General features: G+C 39.1%; 1 protein-coding gene across 14 annotated transcripts in view; it reads right to left on the reverse strand.

The window, feature by feature from the left end:
- The window catches only part of DLGAP1 (DLG associated protein 1), an 889834-nt gene that overhangs the window by 276950 nt on the left and 588193 nt on the right, over positions 1-24691 (reverse strand). Inside the window, exon 1 of one of the 14 annotated variants that reach the window (XM_078060571.1) lies at positions 2580-2722. The exons of the other annotated variants lie outside the window; for them this stretch is intronic. Coding sequence (XP_077916697.1) covers positions 2580-2630 — 51 coding nt within the window. The 5' untranslated portion in view covers positions 2631-2722. Of the gene's footprint in view, positions 1-2579; positions 2723-24691 lie in introns of those variants that run through there. 14 annotated transcript variants of the gene reach the window in all.

Raw genomic sequence — 24691 nt, forward strand, 5'->3', positions numbered from 1 at the left:
CAATTAATAACCAAGTCTGGTGATATTTTAGTCCCCTCTCATCTTTGCTCCTCCTCCACTTAATCCTGATTGTCCCCAAGAATGGGTTTCACGTGTATTTGGGAACAAATCTGTTGGCTGCCTCCTGCTCAGCCTTCCTTGCCATAGTGCCAAGAACTTCTTATGATGGTGGGCCATCTGTGACAAAGCTGCTGCTCAGTTAGGAGCATCCCCAGTAGATGGCTACTCCGTGGTCTTTGTGGATGCCTACATGTGTGTGCGCACGCGCAGGCATAGGGAAGTTGGTGGTGCCCTTTTCACTAGATTTTCTCCCTAATAAATTAACAAGCACAGTGAGTTAACATGTGAGTCTGTAAATAACACATGCCTTGCAGTTGGCATTGCTAAGAATGTCTGAAAGGACTAACAACTTTGCATCTCATCTTGAAGCACGAGTGGGTTGACCACCGTAGAAAAAAGAATCACGAAAAGGATGCTGGTCAAACAGTCTTGCGCATTTTCATCACCAGGTTGGTTTTGGATAGCAATCGTGGATAAAGAGGTGTGCTGGTATAAAAGTTTTCTTAGTTTATGAATGACAGGGAATAGAAAACAACAACTTGGTGGTTGCAAACGTTTGCTTTCTGGTTTGTTTCTTCCAGCTTTAAAATAGACACGGTGCAATGCATAGGTTCTGGGCCAGTGATACTGAGGAGAAGGGGAATGGGGAACATACCAGAATTAAGGAAGCAAAACAGTGCATGGGGCAGTCAAGAATGGCCTGGGGTGATGAGGTGTGAGAGGGAAAGGGGGAAAAGAGGAAAAGAAAATGAACACCTTACAAATCCCAAACAATCCACCATATTTGGGCTTCCAACAGAGTTCTGCAAACAGAGAATAACCGTGAAATTGAACGTATCTTAAAACTTTGAAGGATGAAGAGTAACATATGTCTGTCTTGGTGTTCTTAAAAATGAACTGTGATAGACTAAAATGCCACATTCCTCCTCCTCCTAGGTTTACTAAATTAGAGGGTTTTCAAAAGAAATGCCTAAAACTTGTAGGCGAAACATGGGTGATCAGTAAGAGGGACTAAGTCATGAGTAGTAGCCAGAGTCATGCTCAGACTTAGCATCTTGTTTATACTTCAAGGGAAAACAGACACTGGGAACATTCTAAAGGGAGGAAGGATGAAAGTTCTTCATTTTCTATAAAAGTCTGATTGTGATGTTTAAAGATTTCCACGAAACAAAAATATCCGGTGCCCACAGCTCATTTCCCACACGTAAAAACAGAATGGGAAGATTAGACAGTAGGAATAGAAGAAACATTTCCTTTTCTTTTTTTTTTTTTTTTTTAAAGATTTTATTTACTTATTTGACAGAGAGAGACACAGCAAGAGAGGGAACACAAGCAAGGGGAGTGAGAGAGGGAGAAGCAGGCTTCCCGGGGAGTGGGGAGCCCAATGCGGGGCTCGATCCCAGGACCCTGGGATCATGACCTGAGCCGAAGGCAGACGCTTAACGACTGAGCCACCCAGGCGCCCCAACATTTCCTTTTCATTTCTCCAAAATTTCCCACATACTTTTGCTGTTTTGCATAGAACTTCTGAAATCTCTTTTGAGGTCACCTACTTTGAGAGAATAGAGTCTTGGATTTTTCAGGTGACATGGCATTAAGCCCAGGAAACATAAATCTTAATTGCATTTTTCATTTTTGTTATTCTTATAAAAAAGAAAAGAGTATTTCTTCCCCATCTTGCTAAGTTTTTGCTAGTTTGTGCTGTGAACTGACTGAAATAAAAATCCCTGTGTTAAACACTGAAAAACTGTATCACAAAAAGCTAAGCCAACCAGTAATTGTTTTATTCCTATTTTTGCTACATGGCAGCCAAGGTAGCAATGAGAGTCTCGGAGAGGTCTGATGGTTTTTAGTCCCCTGAACTTTAATGGACAAACAAGTACATTTCCACATGAACTGAAATCACTGAAGCCGTGGTAAATCCAGTAAGTAATAATAACGAAAATTCACATTACCAGTATGCTGCTATTTTAAAAATACAATCTTACAAAATAAAACCCACCTAACCCGAAGCTGTGGAATAATTTTAGCAATTGAAAATTACTACCTTCTCTAGAATAACATGTACTTAGAAACAAAATGACTCAGAAACCAACATGATGTATGTATTCTGCTTTCTCTAGAGCACATTCAACATCAATTCACAATATATCATGCCAAATATATTCAATAAGCAGTGCTTAAATAATTTTGTCGGTCTTTGCTGCATCTAAATATTCTGCCGTTTAAGTAAATTCATTTTGCATTAATGATGCAAAAATATTATTACAGAGATGCCACTCTTACTAAAAAGCTGATTTCTCCCTTAGCCCCTCTAGTACCACAAGCAGCCTAATTAAAAAAAAGGGGTACATTGGGGGTACTCTTTATAAAACTGTTCATCCCAAATTCACATATATTGTGAAACATGAAATTAACTCCAGCATGTTAAAAGAAAAATTATGGATTAGCACAGAAATCAAACACAAAGAGAGACTATTCATTTTCTTTTCCATAGCCCCGAATTGCCATTAGCTTACCTTATTAGCTGAAATGCCAAACAGAATGTCTTTATGGAAAATTAAGTTCATTATTCATCTCAGCTTTGATTTGGTATAGTGCAGCTGAGAGCATTTAGCTTCTCTCTATGATTTGCCGATGCAAAGTGGGTGAGTAAGGCAGTAAACACAGAACTTGGGGGGTGGGGAGTGGTTGGCCATGGCTCACAACTCTAGACTTGCAACTTTACATTTTCATTCAGATGAAGATACTTAATGAAATCAAATCTTATAACTGCAGAATAACACTTAAGTAAATAGTGTGGATTTTTCAAGCCCATGCAATTTTGCCTAGCAGTTGTAGTTAGAGTCTTGCATGCTCGCTGTCCCAGCAAAATTACATTGCTCTCTTTCATTATCTCAGTAGATTCTTAGGCTATTGATTTACTTTGCAGTACATACAGTGGATAATGTATATTCTGTCAAGGAGAAATACATGTGGGGGAGTGAGCTCTACAATTTTCAAAAAAAAAAAATCTGGTTGTCTGACTAGAGACGGAAAGACAGATGCATTTTACAGTTTTGATGATAAGTGCAGACACACATAAATTGGATACAACCTTCTAGTAGCTAATGAAGAGAGAGCCTTTAGGGTTCCAATAGGAAAATAACAATAGGCATCTGTCCACTGGACATCAGATTCACTTAAAAAATAAGTCATATTCTTTAATAATTCATTAATTCTCCTTAAATGAATTAAGCTTGTTTTGGAAACCTTTGGGCAAACATTTTTTCTTTCTTTAAAAAATGACTTCCATAGAAAACATCTCAGAAAAATCTCATTTAATTCAAGTGTGAGTCTCCTTCCCAGATAGGCGAAGGAAGTGTTGCAGGGTCCTCTCCCAGGTGTTTCACTTCATGGAATTTGAACAGGTAGCATTTATTAAAATCCAACTTTTACCAAGTAAAATGTGCAATCATAACAATGAGACACATCCAAGATTATCAATTGACTGAGCAAAGAAATTTTAGCTTAAAGTCTTTTAAACCTTTTTGGTCTTTGTCACATTGCAGAACCAGACCCCAAAACTCTCCTCTCCTCAATTAATAAGAACATGGCTGCCTCCAGTGAAAAATGATAAAGAAAAAGCAATAATTAAGTGATGGATTTGCTTCAAAATGTTAAACAGAGTTACTATATGATTCGGCAATTCCACTCTTACTCATATTTCCAGGAGAAATAAAAGCATGTGTCCACAGAAAGCCTTGTACACCATTATTCACAATAGCCAAGAAGTGGAAACAACCCTAATTTCCATCAACTGATGAATGGATTAAAAAATGTGGTATATCCAGAGCGCCTGGGTGGCACAGTGGGTTAAGCATCTGACTCTCGGTTTTGGCTCAGGTTGTGATCTCAGGGTTTCAGGACTGAGCCCTGCATCGTGTCTGGGTCTGTGCTCAGTGGGGGGAGTCTGCTTGAGATTCTTTCTCTCTCTCCCTCTGCCCCTCCCCTCTGTGCTTGCCCATGCTCTCTCTCTCTTCCTAAAATAAATAAATCTTTTTGTGAAACATCCTACAATGGAATATTATTTGGCATTAAAAATAAATTAAGTATTGATATATGCTATAACATAGCTGAATCTTGAAAACAGTATGCTGTTGAAAAAGCCAGTCACAAAAGATCACATATTGTCTGATACCATTTATATGAAATATCCAGAATAGGCAGAATCTATGGAGATAGCTAGTAGATTAGAGGTCACCCTGGGCATGGGGTAGCAGTACTGGGAGGAGAATGCTAATGAATAAAAGGTTTCTTACGGGGGTGATGAAAATGTTCATGTTAGATTGTAGTGATGTTTGCACAACTCTGTGAATATACTGAAACCATTAAATTGTATATTTTAGATAAGGGAATCTTATGGTTGGTAAATTATATCTCAATACACATATTAATAAAATTATTAACTTGTCATGGAAACACTGCCATATAGTGTTTGTAATGATAAGAATTAATTATATGAAATAAATTCTGCAGAAGGTAGCTAGGGAGAAAATGGGAGAGTGTGAGGATAATACCAAATGTGGGAAACCCTTGGGGACCTATGAGCAATAGACCTACCCAAAAGAACCATTTGTGCTGGTGTTTAGTCATAGCTAATTCTCAATAAAGAAAAAAAAAAAACCCAAATCAAACAGAGTGAGAGCAGAAGGAAAAAAGAGGAGGATTACAATAAAGGAAGAGAAGGAGAAAGAGAAGAAAGAAGAAAGGAAAAAAGAGAAGGAGAATAAGGGGCAGACTTGTTTTTGATTGATAAGGGCAGATGATTCAAGGGAGAAAGTAGGATCACAAATCTTAATTCTGTTGATATACTATCAAATGATCTAGTTTGAGAATAAAAATAAGCTCTTTAAAGAAATCAAGAGCTTGTAGAAGGACAGTTTTAAAGCGTTCATATTAAAGGAGCTTGTTACAGACATGAGAGATGGGTTCTCCATCAAGGACGAATACAGGTAAGTGATGAGTGTCTATAAGAATTGCACCAAGAGGGCTAAAGCACTAATAAAGTGAAGTTCATAAATTGCAAAAGAAAAAGAAGAAGAAGAAGAAAAAAACATTAAAAGGAATTAAAAAAAAAGCCAAGGACAGTTTAAAAAAAGAGGCCTTTTAAAAAGATGTGAATTGGAACAAGTAGAAGAACAAGGATAATCCCAAGCCTTGGTCCAGATGGTATAACGGTATAACAGATGATGATGAAGGTGGAGGAAGGGGAGGAAGGGCAGTGGGGGGGAGGAGGAAGATGACAAAACATTAAGCTCTCAAACTCTCTCATTTTCTCTATCAAAGAAAATGATCTACAAGATGGAAAGTGTAGAAGAAGAAGAAGCAGCATGGTGAAGAGAGCTTTGAATTCCAGGAAAACATCTTGTATGTACATGACTCATAAGTTTATATTCTCATTCCAGATTTCCTATAGGAGCTTTTGGTACTTGACAACTTCCCTTAGATACCTCACAGCACTTCATCTACAGCAGCACCTACCAAATCAAGTTCACTTTCTTCTCCCTCCTCCCCTGGCCACTCCTGACTGCAGCTCTTCCAGAGCTCCCCACTTCAGTGAATGGAAGCCCCATCTTTCGTGCAAGTCAGAAACATAGGTCTCATTTTGGACACTTCCCTCTCCCTCTACATCACCAAGTCCCGTAGATCTGGAATCTCTGGACAGTATCCCACCTGCCTCAATATCACCATCACCACCCTAGTCCATCCACCATTGTTTTGCACCTGGAATACTCTATTTACCTTTTGTTTCTTCTGCTGCTGCTTTACTTGTCTTTTCACTCCATCTAAAGGTATGTTTTCAGAAGGCAAAGTGGATATCAGTTTTCCCTGTGTCTACCCCCTACACACAAAAGCATGGATATAAAGATTCAAATTTTAAACATGACCCCTCAGGCCCTGAGTGATAGAGTCCTGCCTATCTTCCCAGACTCATCTTGCACCGTCTTCATGACCTAGCCACACTAGATTTATCTCTGACCCTTTTGTTTTTTCCTGCCTTTGCATGATTCCCTTGGCTCATTGTCTAATTTACTCTAGCTCTTTCTTCAGACCTAATCTCAACCATTACTTCTTGGGACATGCTTCCCTGAACTTCTTAAGTCAATATGTTATTAGAGTATCATAATCTCCTTTATAGGTATCGAGCAAAGTGGTCACTTGGGATAGGTTTGCAGTAGGCTCAGAAGGTGCGTGGGCCACTACACTCTTGCCATCTTTGAAGAGACCTGCGTGGGTTGAGTCTCTTAGTTAAATGAACTATGGAGAGACCTGCCTCTCCATTGGTCACTCTTCTAATAAGGCAAGTATGGAGAATGCATTGCTTGGAGGAAAGGCAGGGAATAAACATTCTGGGCTCAGGGACCCAACAGTCTGATCTTAGGTGCAAGGTTTTTAAGAGTGTTAAGAAATACCAGTTGCCCATTCCCTAGAATCCATAGTGGCCCTAGTCCTGTGGGGAGCGGAATTCAGCCAATTCCTCCCAGTAAAGAAAATGACAGCACTGACTGCAGACAAGGGGGAGTTCCCACCAGTTCAACAGTAGCTCTGCCATGCAGTAAATTTAAATTTATTTGTGCAATTGAATTTAGTAATATTTATCTCCCCACTGACAGATAATAAGGAGCATGAGAGGAGGAATCGTGTCTGTTTCTGATCATCATTGTATCCTTTGCAACTACATAGGGCCTGGCAATAGTACACATTTAATAAGCATTTTTTTTTTTGAATGAATATAGGAAAGAGCTCTTAAATTGGCAGACTGTGGTGAGAGGGTAATGACAGTATAATTGCTACTAGCAAAATAATTTAAGGCATGTATTCAGTGTTGGGAGTCAGGGCTATTCTTCTTGTTTATAAAATCCGACCATTCTCTCTTTCCTTAGTCAACATGGCTGTGATGTCACTACTGCCTGGTAGATCCACTATTAGTCTAACACATACATTTTGCTTAGAAAATTTGCTTGCAGGATGTTAATTTAAAATATCATAAGATTTATTAGATTAATAAATTAATAGAATAAATTAATTTTCTCAATAAAAATGTTTTCCTTTTTAAAAAGACACACCTATAAACATTAAGCTTAAGTTTTTGTGCCTATGCAAATGACATTTTTATGTACTCAAGGAACTTTTCGTAGGACTCCAGAATCAAAGTGGCAAATCTTAAAGATTGTTAAAGGAAATGCAGTAAGACAAAGATGGACAAGGCTTTTGAATCAACCAAAAGATAACAGCTTGATGGGCTTGAATTTATAATGCAGCATCATCCTAGAATAGGCTGTTAAATAGAAGGTCTCTGAGCACAAGGAAAAGCAGCCTGGGATTATGAAGAAGTAGGATGCTAAGCTGACTGTGCTTTGTTTTTATTTATTTTTATTTTTTTAAAGATTTTATTTATTTATTAGGGAGTGAGCGCGAGAGAGTGAGAACACGAGTTGGGGGGTGGGCGGGCAGAGGGAGAGGGAGAAGCAGACTCCCCACTAAGCAGGGAGTCAGATGACACGGGGCTCGATTCCGGGAGCCCAGAATCACGACCTGAGTGGAAGGCAGATGCTTTAACCGACTGAGACACCCAGGCACCGCCCTTTATTTTTATTTTAGAAAATCAACTTGGTTGATAAGTAAACACATGCTCTGAGCTTTCTTACGCAAAGTCATCTTTGCAGAAAGAAAACAGAAGGAAAATATTTCTAAATGTTAACAGGATTGGTTTTCACAGAAACTGAATTTTCTCTCTTCTCCTCCTGGCAACAACAAAAACAATACAACAAAATGAAGACAAGCCCACAAATCACATTTTCAGCAAAACCAGCAGAAAATCCACAAACTCCAAAGCCAGAGTCCAGCAGAAAGCCAAGGAGGGAAGTCATAATAATGTGGTAGGTAAATAAGAGGGACAAAGGGGACCTAGATGTAGCAGAGCTCAGAAAGCTCTGTCAAACATACAGTCCCCCACAATAAGGACCTCAGTCTGAAAGGAAAGAGCTGTGGAAAAGTCTGGGACTAATGTAGGTGGTGGAGAGTAAGTGGGCAAATCTCATTAAGGGCCAGAACAATTCTTTCTAAAAATGACTGTATCATTTTTGTCCCCATGTGACAGGCAGCCTGTGAGGTCATCCATGAAGTAATTGAGGGTAAAAACAACTAGGTTTGGTCTGAGAGTCAGAGGATGTGGGACTCCATAGATGCATCATATTATAAAGAAGCAGTTTATAACTGTAGCAACAACAAAGGAAGCCCTTGATTCTTGGGGAGCTACTGCCCACCATTCCCTCCAAGGGAACCTTCTGATTCTCTAGGAAAATACAACTCACTCAAATAGGAGTAACATAAAAGGAATACACATACAGGTACTATAAGGAATATAAAAAGGGGTAGCCACAGATGTCTTATAAAAATGCACTGGGAAAATATGTGCCATAAAGCATAACCCAAATTCAAAAGAATAATTAATGAAGCACTTACAGCTATAAAAGAAGATCACAAAGAAGAATTATAAGAACTCGGGGAAGAAGTGAGAATACAACAAAAGATTGCTGGTAGACAGCTGGAGGATATGAAATAGGAACTGGCAGAATTGAAGGAAAGGAAAGGAAGGGAAGGGACATAAAAGATAAAAATGAAAAACAGCAAAGAAATGGTGCAGAGAGAAAAAGATAGAGAAGGATTAGAAAAACAAGGAAATATATCCAATATGTGCATAGCTGTAATTCTGAAGAAGAAAAGCAAAGCAATAGCATAAAATAATTATCTTAAAATAATTCAATAAGGGTTTTCTGAAATAAAAAAAGCCCAAATATATTTAATGAAAAGGCACCCATTTTATCAGTGAAAAGGCATCCAGAATGGTCAACAGAAAGACATAGCCTAGAAAAACTATTGGAAAGAACCCTTTGGCAAAAAGATAAAATCAGGTTAAGGGAGAGAAAATGAGGTTGACATCAGATAACCCACAGAAACACTTAACCTCAGCACATACCAGAACAACATCACTGAGATATCAATCCCAGAGAAGAGGGGTCAAGGATTTTCTATCTAAGTCAAGCTCTCCTTCAAGTATAAAGACTCAAATAAAAATATAGCTTTGAACATGTGAGGATTTGGGTTATATTGCTCAAACGAACCTTTCTAGGGGAAAAAATAATAGAGGACAAGCTGTATACAGACATGATGCAAACAGACAAATGTCAGCAAAGAACCAATGGCCAACGCCCCCAAGTTCGTTGCAGCATTGTCTACAATCACCAAGATAAGGAAACAACCTAAATGTCCATTGATGGATGAATGGATAAAGAAGATGAGGTACATATACAATGAAATATTATTCGGCCATAAAAATCTTGCCATTTGGGACAGTATGGGTGGATTTTGAGGGCATTATGCTAAGTGACAGAGAAAGGCAAATACTGTATGATCTCACTTATATGTGGAATCTAAAAAACCAAAAAAACATAAGCGAGCTCATAGATACAGAGAACAGATTGGCAGTTGCCAGAGGTGGAGGATTGGGGGTGGATGCAATTGTTGAAGATCAAATGTACAAACTTCCAGTTATAAAATAAATAAGTCCTGGGATGTAATATACAGCATGGTAACTATAGTTAACAATACTGCATTGCATATTTGAAAGTTGCTAAGAGAATAGATCTTAAAAATTCTCATCACAAGAAAAAAAATTTTTTGTAATCATATATGGTGATGAATGTTAATCAGACTTATTGTGGTGATCATTTCATAATATATACAAACACCAAATTGTTATGTCTTATACCTGAAACAAATTTAATGTTATATGTCAATTATATATAACCATATAATAATAACTGGCCAACATGTAGTTTAATACATTTTAGAGGAGGTTTGTCATCTTCTTCATGGATTTAAAAGGGATGATCCAACATTGCACAAAGTTCCTGTGAGCTATTTATCTGTAGATACACTTTAAGAATTCTTTTTCTATTTCTAATTTGTCATAATTTTTAATTAAATCATTAATAGTTGTTGAATATTACAAAATATCTTTTTTGTATATATTAAGATAGTCATGTGTTTTCTCCTTTAATTTCCTAATGCTGTGAATTACGTGAGTATCTTTTCTAATGTTAAGCCTTCCTTTCATTATGAAATAAATCCCATCTGGTCATGTTATTTTAAATTATTTACAATTATTTATTTTATTGATACACTTCTAAGAGTTTTTGCATCAGGGGCACCTAGGTGGCTCAGTTGTTTAAGTGTCCGACTCTTGGTTTCAGCTCAGGTCATGATCTCATGGGTGGGATTGAGCCCCGTGTCTGGCTCCGTGCTCAGTGGGGAGTGTGCTTGGAGATTCTCTCCCTCTTCTTCTGCCCCTCCCCCCCAAATGAATAAATGAATCTTTAAAAAAAATTCTAAAGCAAAGAATTTTTGCATCAGATTTGTGAAAAAATTGCATTAAAAGTTTCCTTTTTCAAACTGCCCTTGTCTAAGATTATATAAATCCTAAAATGAATTTGGCATCTCTTTTGTTCAGATCTCTAGAAGAACTTTTGTATGACAGGGATTACCTCTTCCTTGCAAATTTCCTAGAACTCTTTGGGTCTGGTCTTTTTTCTGAGTAAATTTTAAATTAATGTGTCAATTTCATAAATTGTCATGGATATGGTTTCATTTTTTTTTTTTTTTACACCAGGGAAAGGATAGTCTCTTTAAGAAATGACATTAAGAAAACTGGATAGCCACATGCAAAAGAAAAAAGTTGAACCATTATCTTACAACATACACAAAAATCAACTCAAAACTGATTAAAGATTATACATATCAATGTCTACTCAAACTTAATGTCCCATCTTTTCATGCAAACTGTGAGAACCTTGAACAGTGTAATTCTATTTATATCCCCATCCTTTATGTTATTGTCATATATTTTATATCTAAATACATCATAAACCCCATAATAAAATGTTATAATTTTTACTTTAAACTATCATTTGCTTTTTGATGGAATTAAGAAATGGACAGGGTAACTTTTATATTTATACACCTAATGGTTTCTGTTTCTATCACATTTTGAAGAATTTAATTTCCTAAGAAATTAATCACTTAAGTTTTTAATATATTGGTATGAAGTCTGTTTCTCTTCTAGTCATATGATAGCTTTAATATCTACTGTATATTTGTTCTTGTTCTTTTCTACATTCCTACTAGTGTTTATGTGATGCTTTCTTTTTTTCTGTTTGGTGAGTTTATTCAGAGGTTGCTCAATATTATGAGTATTTTAAAGAACAGCAACAACACAAAAATATTCACAGTGATTATCTCTGGGTGATTTCTATGATCTTCTTTATTTTCTTATGTAGTCTAAAAAAATCTCCCCAATAAATGTATCTTAACTGTATGAACCTGCCCCGTAATACTTGATTTTAAAAAAAGATTTTATTTATTCATTTGAGAGAGAGAGAGAGATTGAGCATAAGTGGGCATGGGGAGGGGCAGAGGGAGAGGGAGAAGCAGACTCCCTGCTGAGCAGGGAGCCCGATGCGGGGCTTGATCCCAGGACCCCAAGATCATGACTTGAGCTGAAGGCAGATGCTTAACTGACTGAGCCACCCAGGTGCCCCAATACCTGATTTTTAAAAAAGAAATGAGCTCACAGGTACAAAGAACAGATTAGTATCATTTAATAAGATGAAAAACTTGTAAATATAATAAAGAAGTATAGACTGGATAGGAGGTTCATAACTTGAATGAAAAACTATAGGATGGTCTGTAGTTGAATGCATAAGCCTCTGTTTTAGGCCCTGTTCTGAACATTTTTTTAATTATTAACTTCGATGATGATATATTAGACACTATTATGAGATTTACAATATAATACATCTTGGGAAAATATTTAAAATATTGTATTTCAGATTTCATATTCTCTAATTTCGACAGCGAAAACTCTTTTTGGTAGTCCAAATGGCACTTTTAGGTGGGTGAATTGGAAGCAAGCTGTCCCTTCCTCAAGATTCTACTGCCTTTAGCTGGAAAATTATAGTAATAAATAACACTAAGATAACTCCTAATATAAATGGTGTTCCCTGGAGTTAGATAATGCACAACCTACACAACAGTGAGGGCTGGCCCTGAGCTAGAAAGATATATTCATATCTATAAGGTGACATTTAATAAAGAGAAATATGATATTTTACATTATGTCAAACCATTTAAGTGTACAGCTCAGGGTGGGAGAAACATGTCAATGTGATTTTCCGTGAAAAAATGGCGTACAGATTTTACCTGAGTGCAAGACAGGGTCTGGCACGACTGCTAGACAAGTTAGTGCACTGATAGAAGGAGAGTGTTCATATCTAAAGATTTTCAATGAACGTAGTGAAGTCCAACTGAAATATTGTTCACACAATTATATCACAAGTTAAGAGGGATGTTGCTTTTCTTGGAACTAGATATGATTTGTCATTTGTGATGCTGAAAGTGCTTAAAGTCCAGTTCTGGACTGCTGAAGAATTGCTGAAGGAACTAAGTCTTTTGAAGATGGAACAATGAAGACTTAGGAGCGAATAATAAATCATGAAGCATTTGACTGATTGCCCTGTGAAAGAGTGATTGACTTACTTCATATGGCACTTACATCCAGGTTAAAGGAAGGTGGATTTGTATTACAACAGAGAAGAATCTTCTAAAAAGGTGTCAAGAATGGAAACTGGTACTGGGTAAAAATTCAGATAGTCTTTCTAGAGGTCAATTGGTAATATGTGCAAAAATCCTTCACATTTTGCACACCCATTGGCTGGGCTAATCTAATTCTAGGAATTTCTACTGAATAAATAATTTGATACTTCTTGAGTTATTTGTAACAGTGAAAGATTTGGATAGGTTACTAGATAAAGAAGAGGAAAGGCAAAGAGAGAGAGAGAGAGAAATAGAATGGGGCAAAAGAGAATGGGGGAGAGGATGAACTCCGTGAAACAGAAACTACTATTCGAAAGATGGGGGTGGGAAGGACAGTGAGATATTATTAGAAAATTGCCAGTCAAAATAAGGTTGAATGCAGGCCACTGAGGCAATGGCCCAATTTTTTTGTTAATTAGATGAGAGAATTGTGATTGCTAAAATAAAACTCAGATTGAGGATCTCTAGTAAAGTGAGGTCAACAAAAATAGCTAATAGGTGGGAAATTAGTCATTTGAAAGTGAAGAAACCTATTACAAATGGGTGTTAAACTGTTTGTAACATAGAGAAAGAAAATGGATTCATGTACAGATTATTATGTTATACTGCTACATCGAGAGGGTTTCAGCATGTAGTTGCTACGGAGATGCTTGTTCTAGAAGTGTGCACCTGAGGTTTGACAATAGTCCAGACATTTGTGATTATCTCCATCTGAAAATGACAGAGCAAAAAAGTCTCTGCAGAATAATTATTCCAAATTAGAATATTTAAATTATTTTGAGATACGAAGATTTACTTGTACTTTTTTTTTGAATTGAAGAATAGTGCATAACATTTGGAAATACTAACCAGAAAAAAAGTTTCTACATTTTATTGAAAAATATTTTTATGGCATTATTCGTAATGGTGAAAAATTAAAAAAATTCAAATATTAAATAATTGAGAAATGAATATTCTGACCATGTTGTATTAGCATATTCAATAGCTACGCATATTTTCTTTAAAATGATAGACATTAAAATAAATAAGCATTTGTTAAAATGATAAGCACATGTATGCATACCGATGAATACAAAATGATTTTTACTCTAACACTTTAGGAAAACTACTGGCACATCCAGTAGTTACTTCCTAATTGCCAGATTCCTTTATAGACTTTATTCCTTGTCCAACTTGACCAGTCTTTGGTAGTTGATCTCGTTGAACTTTCCCTTTCTTGAAATCCTCTTCTCCCTTTGCTTCCATGCTGTTTTGATTTCCTTTCTATCTTTCTGGATCTTTATTATTTTATTTTATTTTTAAGAATTTATTTATTTGAGAGAGAGAGCACAAGCAGAGTGAAGGGCAGAGGGAGAAGCAGACTCTGCGCCAAGCAGGGAGCCCGACGCAGGACTCGATCCCGGGACTCCAGGATCATGACCCGAGCTGAAGGCAGATGCCCAACTGGCTGAGCCACCCAGGCGCCCAGCTCTTTATTATTGCTTCTCTTTGCTTCCCGTCTGTGCGTTAACATCTGTGTAGCCCGGGAAACTGGCCTGTATTGCCTCATCTTCTAACTTACACATGCCCCAATGTGATCTCATTCACTCTCAAACTTGGCTCTACTTGCCACATGATAACCCCGTTAAACCTTTCTACAGTCCTGACATCATCCTGAACTCCAGAATCATACGTTCAGCTGCCTCCATTCTATCTTCCTCACCTGAGGATTTTTGACCAATCTGACACATTTAAGGTCAGGTAGAGAGATTATCTTGAATTCCCTCCATCTTTATTGCTTCTCCCCTAGTCTGAACCACAGTCATCTCTTGTCTGGATTATTGTAAGAACCTTCCAAGTTGTATTTGAATGAATGAATGCTTGCCTATGGGACATCTTCAACTGGATATTCTAAAGGCACATCGGATTCAAAATGTCTAGAACTAAATCATCTTCCCCATCCAAATTTATTTTTCCTCCCATGTTATCTCTCTCAATTGGATATGTTGACATGCCCCCAGTTTTTCAAACCATAGACGGATCATCAATACTCTTTCTTTCCTGACACCTCAGTCGTTCAATGTCCAAGTCTAGGTAATTCTATATATTTTAAAAATGTTTTCTCCTTTTTAAAAATTCTTATCATCAGTATCCCTCCCCCTTCCACTATAGTAAGAGCTCCTTGAGGACAGGAGTCATGTCTTTTCAACTTTGTATTCCTAGTCCTTCACAGAGTACCTAAATTATAGTTAGTGCTCACAAGTGTTTGAATTAAAAATTGTATTATGTACCACAAAAGGCAAAAATATGTATAGCACATTGATTGCAAATGTGTAAAAATGTACTTGTTTACATTTATAGATATTGGAAGGAGATTTCAAGTATATAAAGAATTGGTGTTTTACTATAAAGTGAATAATAAACATTTTAAATGAAAAGGAAGCAGCAAATATGGAATTCATAGGCAAAGGGGAAGCTAGACCCAACAGTTAAAAATAGTTTAAATAGTTTAAAATAGACTAACTTAATCGTTTTATAGTCTAAATAGTCTAATAGTTTAAAGAATCTAACAGATACAAAAATTGAAAATTCCATCTTCGCATAAAAGAAGTCTTCAGGGAGTACTGCATATATACGGTGGTCTCATTTAGCTGATATGCCCTGGATGGATGCTTTCATGTACTTTTCACACAGTTTACAAAATGGTTAGGCTTAAGAAGTATATCATGTATTAGGTGGTAGATCGTGTGGCAGGCAGAATAGATAGGGGCTCCCCGAAGATGCTCACGTCTTAATCCATGGCACTTGTGAAGACGTGACCTTCCATGGCACAATCTCTCCTTGAGATGGAGAGATTATCCTGTGTTTAAGTGTCTATGCTTCTTCTTACTTTTTTTTTATTGAGGATTTTATTTTATTTATTTGACAGAGAGAGACACAGCGAGAGAAGGAACACAAGCAGGGGGAGTGGGAGAGGGAGAAGCAGATGTGATTAAGGTAATGATCTTGAGATGGAGAGATTATCCTTGGTTATCTGGGTGGTCCCAAAGTCATTACAAGGGTCTTTGTAAAGGAAAGAGGGAAGCAAGGAGAATCAGAGAAGGAGCCCTGAGCACAGACACAGAGAACAGTGATGCTTTGCTGGCTTTGACGATCGAAGAAGTAGCCGGGAGTAAAGGGATATGGGCAAGGCCCCTGGAAGCTGGAAAAGGCAAGCAAATGGATTCTCCCATAGAACCTCCAGAAGGAACACAACCCTGCTGATCTGGTTTTGGCTCAGTGAGATCCATCTCAGACTTCTGATCTCCAGTACTATGAGGTAATACGTGTGTGTCTTTTTAAGCCACTAGGTTGGTGGCAATGTGTTAAAGCAGCAATAAGAAACCAACACAGACACTTAGGATTTCATCAAAAGCCTGACTAAATATCGTTGTGATCTCTAGCTGTAAGATTTCCTCGGTGCCTTTAAATCTGGTCTCTTGTTTCAGTTCACGTTGCTACCACCATGTTTTTAGGCTTAACACAAATCATAGCATTAATTGAGGCATTACATAATGTCCCTTTTCCAAGCGTTGTTCCACACCTTTTACACTACATTAACTCATTTAATCCCTTCAAACCCCCTATGTGATAGGTATTATCTTCATATTCCAGAGGACAGGAGAGGTTAAGTAACTCACTCAAAGTTGCATGCTCAGTAAACACAGGGTTTGAGCACAGCTGTCTGGCTCCAAAGCTTCAGAGATAGAGCATTTCAAATGGGGAAACCTTTCTTTTCTATCCTTTCTTTCTAAACCACAGCTTGAAATCCTTCCTATTAAGCCCCCATATTCTGTGTTTAAGTGTCTATGCTTCTTCTTACTTTTTTTTTATTGAGGATTTTATTTTATTTATTTGACAGAGAGAGACACAGCGAGAGAAGGAACACAAGCAGGGGGAGTGGGAGAGGGAGAAGCAGGCTCCCCGCTGAGCAGGGAGCCCAATGCGGGGCTCGATCCTAGGACCCTGGGACCATGACCTGAGCCAAAGGCAGATGCGTAACTGACTGAGCCACCCAGCCACCCCTGTTTCGTTTTATATTTATCTAAGAATCTAGTTCCACTGGGCTATGAGAGTAGGAACTGCTTTTACAAAATTTTGAATTTCCCTCTCTTCTCAGCTTCAACCCTTATAGAAGGGAAATCCTCATTTTTTGTCATTCGATCACTCAGGGAAAGCTTCTTTACAAATAAATCATATTACAAACTTGACTTTGTAATAGGATCTCCAAGTTCCAACAGAGGAATTACTTATTTCAGGTAATATGCACCCACAATAACAACTCTTTAAAAACCGCACATTCCTGGGGTGCCTGGGTGGCTCAGTTGGTTAAGCGACTGCCTTCGGCTCAGGTCATGATCCTGGAGTCCCGGGATCGAGTCCCACATTGGGCTCCCTGCTCGGCAGGGAGTCTGCTTCTCCCTCTGACCCTCTCATGCTCTCTCTGTCTCATTCTCTCTCTCAAATAAATAAATAAAATCTTAAAAAAAAAAAAAAAAACCGCACATTCCTCAAATTAGTCTAAGATTATAACCCAAAAGGTTTTTCTAATGAACTATTATAAGGAAAAAAGGAAGTCATCCATTTAAAGTTTTTAAGGAAAAACGACCTAATTTTAATGATACCATAACTTAAACTTGTTAGTGGCTTTTTTTTTTTTTAAGATTTTATTTATTTATTTGAGAGAGAGAGAGAGGGAGAGCACAAGCAGGGGAAGTGGCAGGCAGAAGGAGAAGCAGGCTCCCCACGGAGCAGGGAGCCCGATGCGGGACTCCATCCCAGGACCCTGGGATCATGACCTGAGCCAAAGGCAGATGTTTAACTGACTGAGCTACCTAAGTGCCCCTGTTAGTGGCTTTTTATCTCTTTGGGGGACATGATAAAAGCTGTGGACTTTTCTCCCCAGCAGGATGAACACAAACACCTTTCCTCCTTGGCTTTTTAAGTTCTAGAGTTCACTGACCCCGTAGAGTGCACTCTTGCATGGTTTAAATGTCCATAGCCCCAGGCTAAGAACACTTGAAGTAGGGGGATGGGTATGCCCTGCCTTTCTTCATCTGAGTTCTCCTTAAACCCCCCCACCCTGCCCACTAAGGGGTCTCCTCAAGGTAGGATTAATTCAGTCATCAGTCAAGCTATTCCTCAGTTCTGCTTCTGGGCTGCCTCAGCCCAATGAATGAACTCCCCGCAGATGCTCTAGGCCTGGGGCCACTCTTCCTCTGAGGGTCTGAATCAAGGAATTCTGCCTTAGGAAGCTCTTCTAGAGAGGCGGTTTCCAGAAAGTGAGCTTTCCAACTGGCCTGCCACCAATAGCATTTTTCTGGCCTGCTGGGCTGAAGCAATCTCTTTCTTTCCAGGCCTCAAAGATGGCCAAAGAACACTTGTTTTCAGAGAGTAGTATGAGAAAATAGGGCTTTTCAAGTTTGGTAAATAAACAAATGAGGCCAGACAGCATGTTTTTGGTAATACCAGTTCCCTTAAAACAGAAGCCTACTTTAAAAAGTACATCGTGGTTATCATTCCATGAGACTACTGCCTATTATCCAAGTAGGTAATTATTATTTATAATTCAGAATGGTGTGCATAAGTCTCACACTGACACCCATAGATCAGTACATTAATTTTTTAGCGTGCAGTGGGAAGGTGTGAGATTCGCTCACCTCAGTGAATAGGGTTAAATTAAACACTGCCCTCATAACCGATAATGAATACTCTAAGGGCCTCTCTAGAAAGCTCTTGCCCTTTGATCAAAGGCAGAAGAATCTGAGTTGGTCAGGAGTGGCTCAGGTGCAACTATGAGACCAACCATACCTGTTGGTGGGGAGGGGAGCCTGATTGGCGCCTGCTGTGTGAACGGCCATGCACATATTACTATGCATTGCCAACTTCTGGATCTATTCGCACCCAGATGCAGTTCTTAGAGGTGCCAACAGGTCATAATTTACAAATAAATGTGAATGGGAGAACAATTTTGCATTGTCCAGGAGAGACTTCAGCCCAAAGCTCCAAGAGCATGAGTGGAAACATTCTAGGTACTGCCTGGGGGGGCTAATGGCGAGCCGGGTGCACAATACAGAGTAGGAGCAGAGTAGGGCTCCTGGGCGGGACAGCACCAGGGCAGAGGGGAAGAGCAAGGGAAACTGCATGAGGTGCCCAGCACAATGTCCCGTGCACAATGACTGACGGATACATGGTAGCTGAAACCTGGGCAAATCCCAAACTCGTCGTCATGTTTCTAGTGGAAAGTTGCTTTTACTTACTGAAAACTAGCTCCTTTATAGAATTTACTCCTCAAAATAACTCCCGAGGTAAGTATTTTGCAACAGAGGGGCTACAGGATGAGTGGAAGTGGCTTACTTAATGCCACACAGTGAGTGAGTGGAGGACAGCGTTCACGCAGGACAGCCCTCATTCCCTGGGCCTCCCCGGGCCCATGTGTGTGAGTGGAAAAGGACTGGCTGGTTCTGACACCTCTAATCATGAGCTATCTCAACAGGATGTTACCTTCTCTTGGCAAAGCACAAATCTAGCAGTAGTCATTATATTAAAAACAACTACTAGAAGTCATTATATTAAAAACAACTAGAACAATGCTGTCCAATAGAATTCTCTGCAACAATGGGAGTATTTTATATCTATTTGTCCCATAGGGTAACACCAGCCACCCCTGACTGCTGAGCACTAGCAATGTGGCCTATTGTGACGGAGGTACTGAAGTGTGTGTTCTTATTTAACTTTAATTAATGTAAATTTCAATAGCTATTTGTGGCTAGCGGCTGCCATACTGGACAATATAGAACTAGACTATTTGCTTTAAAATGACCATCTGCCCAAATTTCCTTTGCTCTATCCCTGACATGTTTATCCAGCTTCCCATTACACATTTTTAAGAAGGTCTCCCCCTAACTTGGGATCTGATGCCTTTGTTAGGAAGAAATCTTCCTAATCTAACAGTAGCACCTTCAGATATATGAGCTGGGGATACAGTTCAGTTTTGGCATAATAAACCCATTCATTATTCCCTGGGGCTACCTCTTCATATGCTCTCTCAGGACTCCTCTTGTGCCTGTGAACTTTTAGGTCTCCAAGGGCAGCCCCAGCTGCATCTCCGTTCTCTGGGTTCACGGTGTTGCATGGCCATCTACAGAATCCCACCATCCCGTCTCGCTGGCCTGTGGCTGAGCTGAGTACCAGATGCGGAATGAATGGGAGGATGCCTCCGCTTACCACCAGGGCTCTGCTCTCTGCCCAGATTTCTTCTAGAGGGCCTGGGCAGCCCCACTGCCTCTGGGGCCAGAAGCCTAGTAGTTGGGCTCAGCCTGGTTGATATCTGATGCCTTCTAGGCCTCTCTGGGGAGTTTTTCCCTGTTCTTTCTTCCCTTGTATCATTGCTCATCCTTAGAAATACTGCTCAGAGAGTTAAATTGTTTGGGTTTGGCCTCCAGGCTAAATGTATCCTTCATCTTTGGGAAATTTGAGTATTTTAGAAAAAAATATCCTATATCATTTTGTCAACTACAAACCAAATCCTGTCCTTCATTTACTTATTTTCACAAGTTGGGTGGGCGGCTACCTTATGTGTTGTGTCCCTTTCCCCAAACTGGTCTTTCCTTTCCCCCGTTGATCTAGTCACCTCTCCCAGATTTCAGTCCGGGTCACACAGTCGCTAAATAAATCTCGGTCAAATGAAAGGCTTGTTGAGAATGGCAATTCTATTAAACCACTTAACAAAAATTTTTATTATACACTTATGATCTAGGTAATGCAAAGGGACTACATATTTTGATAGTTGGGTGGATTCATCCCTGGTTGAAGCTAAGAAATACAATGCTACATTCTATTCATCCATTAATCTAATTAAATGCAATTAAATTGGTGTGGTTTAATTTTAGTGAATTCTTAACATTACATTCCTATGCATGAGGGTATTTTATAAAATATTGAACCTCTGGCTATGGGACATATTAAGACTGTATCCATTCCTTCAAATGAATTTCATCTGGGTTTAAACAAAGAGGGGAGGGCATTAAGTAAGGGCTTCCTAGAACACTGAATTACCTGCAGTGAGATATATGTACATGAGGAAAAATCCCAAATGAGTTGAGAAGTGGGATAATACAGACTACATTAACTTCCAAGTTCATGACTTAACTGCATTTTATCAGATACTGATGCATTTCTGAAGTCTGACCATTCCATATTGTTACGTATTATAAGAATTTAGTTTAAACTCTACTAACATCCCTGAACAGCATATATTTATTGGATATATGCAGCCACCTCTAAGGTGACATACATGAGTGCTCTGCACTGTATATTATACGACTCAGTTAAGTTATATGTTTATAGGTAATTAAGAAGCATTCTAAAGGTAGACCTATAGGGGAACTTATCTTTTCCTTAAGATCTAGAGTAGTAATTTAACAAAGAGTAAAACTGGTGCACTTCTTAAATATTTAGTTAACAACCTGGGATATATGGAGCTCATGCACCAAAGCAGAATTCTGACTCACAATATGCCTGAGAAATAACACTCTGGTCTCCCAAAAGGACAAAATATAAAGTCACAGTGACTTATAGAGGAATTGGATTTGGGGATTCCTAGTTCATTTCCTCATCATTTCAGTGAAATCACTTCTCATGGGCGCAAACATCCCTACATTAAACCAAGCAAAGGATATTAAATGGGCATTTAATACCGCATTTATTTGGACATAACTTTACAGTGTTATCAACAACATCATAACTACAGTCAGGTTGGCAGTCTCAAGGGGTCAATAATGTTGTTTCCCATTGAAACAAATAATAATCAAAACAACCTTGAGAGATGGTTGTTTCATAGATTGAGGTATAATTTTCCAGTTACATGAAATACTATTGTTCTACTACAATTTAACAGTTTGTCTATCTGACTTTGTAAACAAATCTCACATGTTCCTTGCTTTCTAACATGGCCACTTTCCAAGCTAGACTTAAATTTATAGCCAGTCCTAGAGGCAGGTTCTGTTTTTTCACCATAGTTGATCCTTTTTTAAAAAAAGATTTTATTTATTTATTTGAGAGAGTGAGAGAGTGGCAGAAAGAGAAGCAGGCTCCCTGCTAAGCAGGGAGCCTGACATAGGGCTCAATCCCAGGACCCGGGGATCATGACCTGACCCCAAGGCAGACACTTAACTGAGCCACCCAGGTGTCCCTCACCATAGCTGATCATTTTAAAAATTGTTATTAAAATAGATTCTCATCAAGAAACAATCCTTCAGGAAAAGAACAAATGGAATATTTCCAAAGTAGAGGCAGCATGATATGCTGGAAAGTGAACAGATTTTGGAATCAGAGCAGGGTTTAAATCTCCATTATGTCACATACTAGTAGTATAATCTCAAGCAAATTAGTTACCCCATTTTGTGTATAATGAGGGTATGAACAGCTACCCCAGTAACTTTCAGAAATAAGGACAATATATATTAAACATAGGCCCGTAGAACTTTTTCAATCGCCTTTTCTCTGCCTTCTTTTTCTCATTGCCATCATTCGTTATCACATGCAAGAGCATCTGGCATGTAATGGAGATGAGAAGATGCTCAGTATGGTGCTATGGAAAGGAATCAAGGGTGTTCTCAAAAATGTCAGTTCCTCTCTCTAGGTCACAGGCAAGGAAGAAGGTATGAGGTGATATAAGAATTTGCCTGTCAAAGCCAAGAAGTGATTTTATAGTGTGACTCAATCTGGAACTCTGGGTGCCCCATGATCGGCTGTTTTCATGGATGGGGCACCAGGACTGCAGCCGGGGAGAGCCGTTGCTGCTAAACTTACCAACCTTGGGATAGCTACCTAACATGTTTTGGACTTTGATCAGGATTTTAGCAGGGCAGTGGATTGAGGGGGAAGGGATTTGGATTCGAATCCTCCTACTCTTGCTTCTATTTTAAATTGTTTCATAAAGTTGGCTGCATCTGAACAAGAAATTCCATGTTTCAGAAGTGTAAAGAGCACTGGGCTAACTGGCCATCGAAGTTCTTTCTGACACCTGCTTCAACTGACTGTGCACGCTTGCTGGGAATTCATAAAGAAAGGCACAACGAGATGCACTCTCCAGAAACTCTAGCCACAGACTACACCACAACAAAATTAGACCTAGTCAGTGCCTGGAGTGGGAAAAGCAGGGGTGGGGCAGGCAGCAGAATTTCTTGAACACACAGAATACCAAGATAAATGAACGCCTGGTGCTACATGAGTGCGGAGCTAACGTGAGGTAAGAGGGACTGGGAAAAATCTCCTGCTGGCCCTGCTTCTGCACTGCTCTCTACACCTGAGGAGCCATGGGCGAGCCAGTTAATTTCTCCAGGCCTCAGTTTCCTCCTTGTAAGTATGGTTTTGTGGTAGTCTTCCATTCCCAATTATATAATAAAATAGCTACCTAAAAAATCAGGGAAGAAGAGAGACGAGGAAGACAGGAACAAGAGAAAGCACAGCTAAGCCCAATTCTCTTGTGCTCAGTAGGGTGCAGGGGATGGGGAGGTAGAAGTAGGAAGCAGTATAATTAACCTCACATAACTGATTTCTGAGGGTCACTGCAGTAAGATCAGTGAAGGGCGTTATTAAGGTCTTGCCCAGCATGCACACAGTCTTCCAGGGAGTTCCATAACACCACTCTGCGAGATGGGGTGATATTACTGATGGGTGGGGCATAGAGGACAAAGAGAAGGCAAGCAAGGTCAGTTTGGAGGAGAAACAAGGATGGAGTGTCCAATTTCCTACCATGGAACGGCCACAGGTTATCTAGATTTACCAATGGAATCTAATAACAGTTGGCTTTGGGATTTTTTTTAAAAAGCAGCATGAAAAGTCAAAATATGTATTTTTAAAGAAGCATGAAAGCTCGTAGGAGACATTTTTGATTGATTGTTCAGTTCATGAGATCATCTGGCATGAAATAAAATGTTTCCTTTTCTGTGCAGCAATTGCATAAGCCAAATATGGCAAAGCGACCTACACGACAATTTTCGGCCTATGGATCTGAATTTTTATAAGCCTCACCACACACCCCTTGCAGAGGGTTCTTGTTTTTGGTGGATTTGTTTCACCTCCTTTGTGAAAGCCTTAGAGAGAAGGCAGCAAGCAGGAAAAATCAGCTATTTATAGGTTTTTTTTGACGAAAATTGTCTGCTCAGCGTGCCATGGAATACTTCCAAGAGGTGGGAGAACAGGAAACTATCTAAAATCAACTGGAAGGCTGGAGGAGTGTTATGGGGGAAAGATTTTACATGGGAATCATTTTCAGAAAGCTCAGGTTTCATTTGCAAACAAATGACAGTTACTTTCACTGACACCCCCTGAGTTACGGAAAAGCCAGCTAAACTTGTACTAGTTAAGGAGAGAAAAAGAAAAAAAAGACATTAATTCTCCAAAGATTAAACGTAGTTGGGATTTGTAAAGGGACTTGAAAGGCGCACCTCTCTCTGTACCTATTTAGTGCTGGCAGGTGGCCTATGTGTAGCTAGCTTGGGAATGGAGGCGATTCATATGGGACTTTGGGCCTGAGCAAAAAAGAGAGGTGGACAAGGGCCTGTGGTCATCTGCTAGCAGTGGTGGAAGAATGCCCACCCATCAAAGTCATGTGCTGGAAATACTCCTCAGAACACCTGGATGAGTCATTAAGGGAGGCAAATGGATAGAGTCCCCTAGTAGACAAGTTCCATAGCTGTTGATTACACTTGTCCTGTTGACTTACCAAAGCTGCTTGGAATAAGGCAGTCTTGGCAGACTTAAGGTATGAAAGCAAAAGCAGGTCTTCGTGAACAAACTAAAGCTTCAGGAAGCCAGAAGGATTGTGTTCTGTGGGCAAATATAAGCCATGGGAAAACCTGACCCACTGATGCTGAGCTGGCAAAAGATCTACCCTTTGTGATCTTTTCAT

The sequence above is a fragment of the Halichoerus grypus genome, chromosome 13 (assembly GCF_964656455.1).
Source record: "Halichoerus grypus chromosome 13, mHalGry1.hap1.1, whole genome shotgun sequence".
Classification (NCBI taxonomy): domain Eukaryota; kingdom Metazoa; phylum Chordata; class Mammalia; order Carnivora; family Phocidae; genus Halichoerus; species Halichoerus grypus.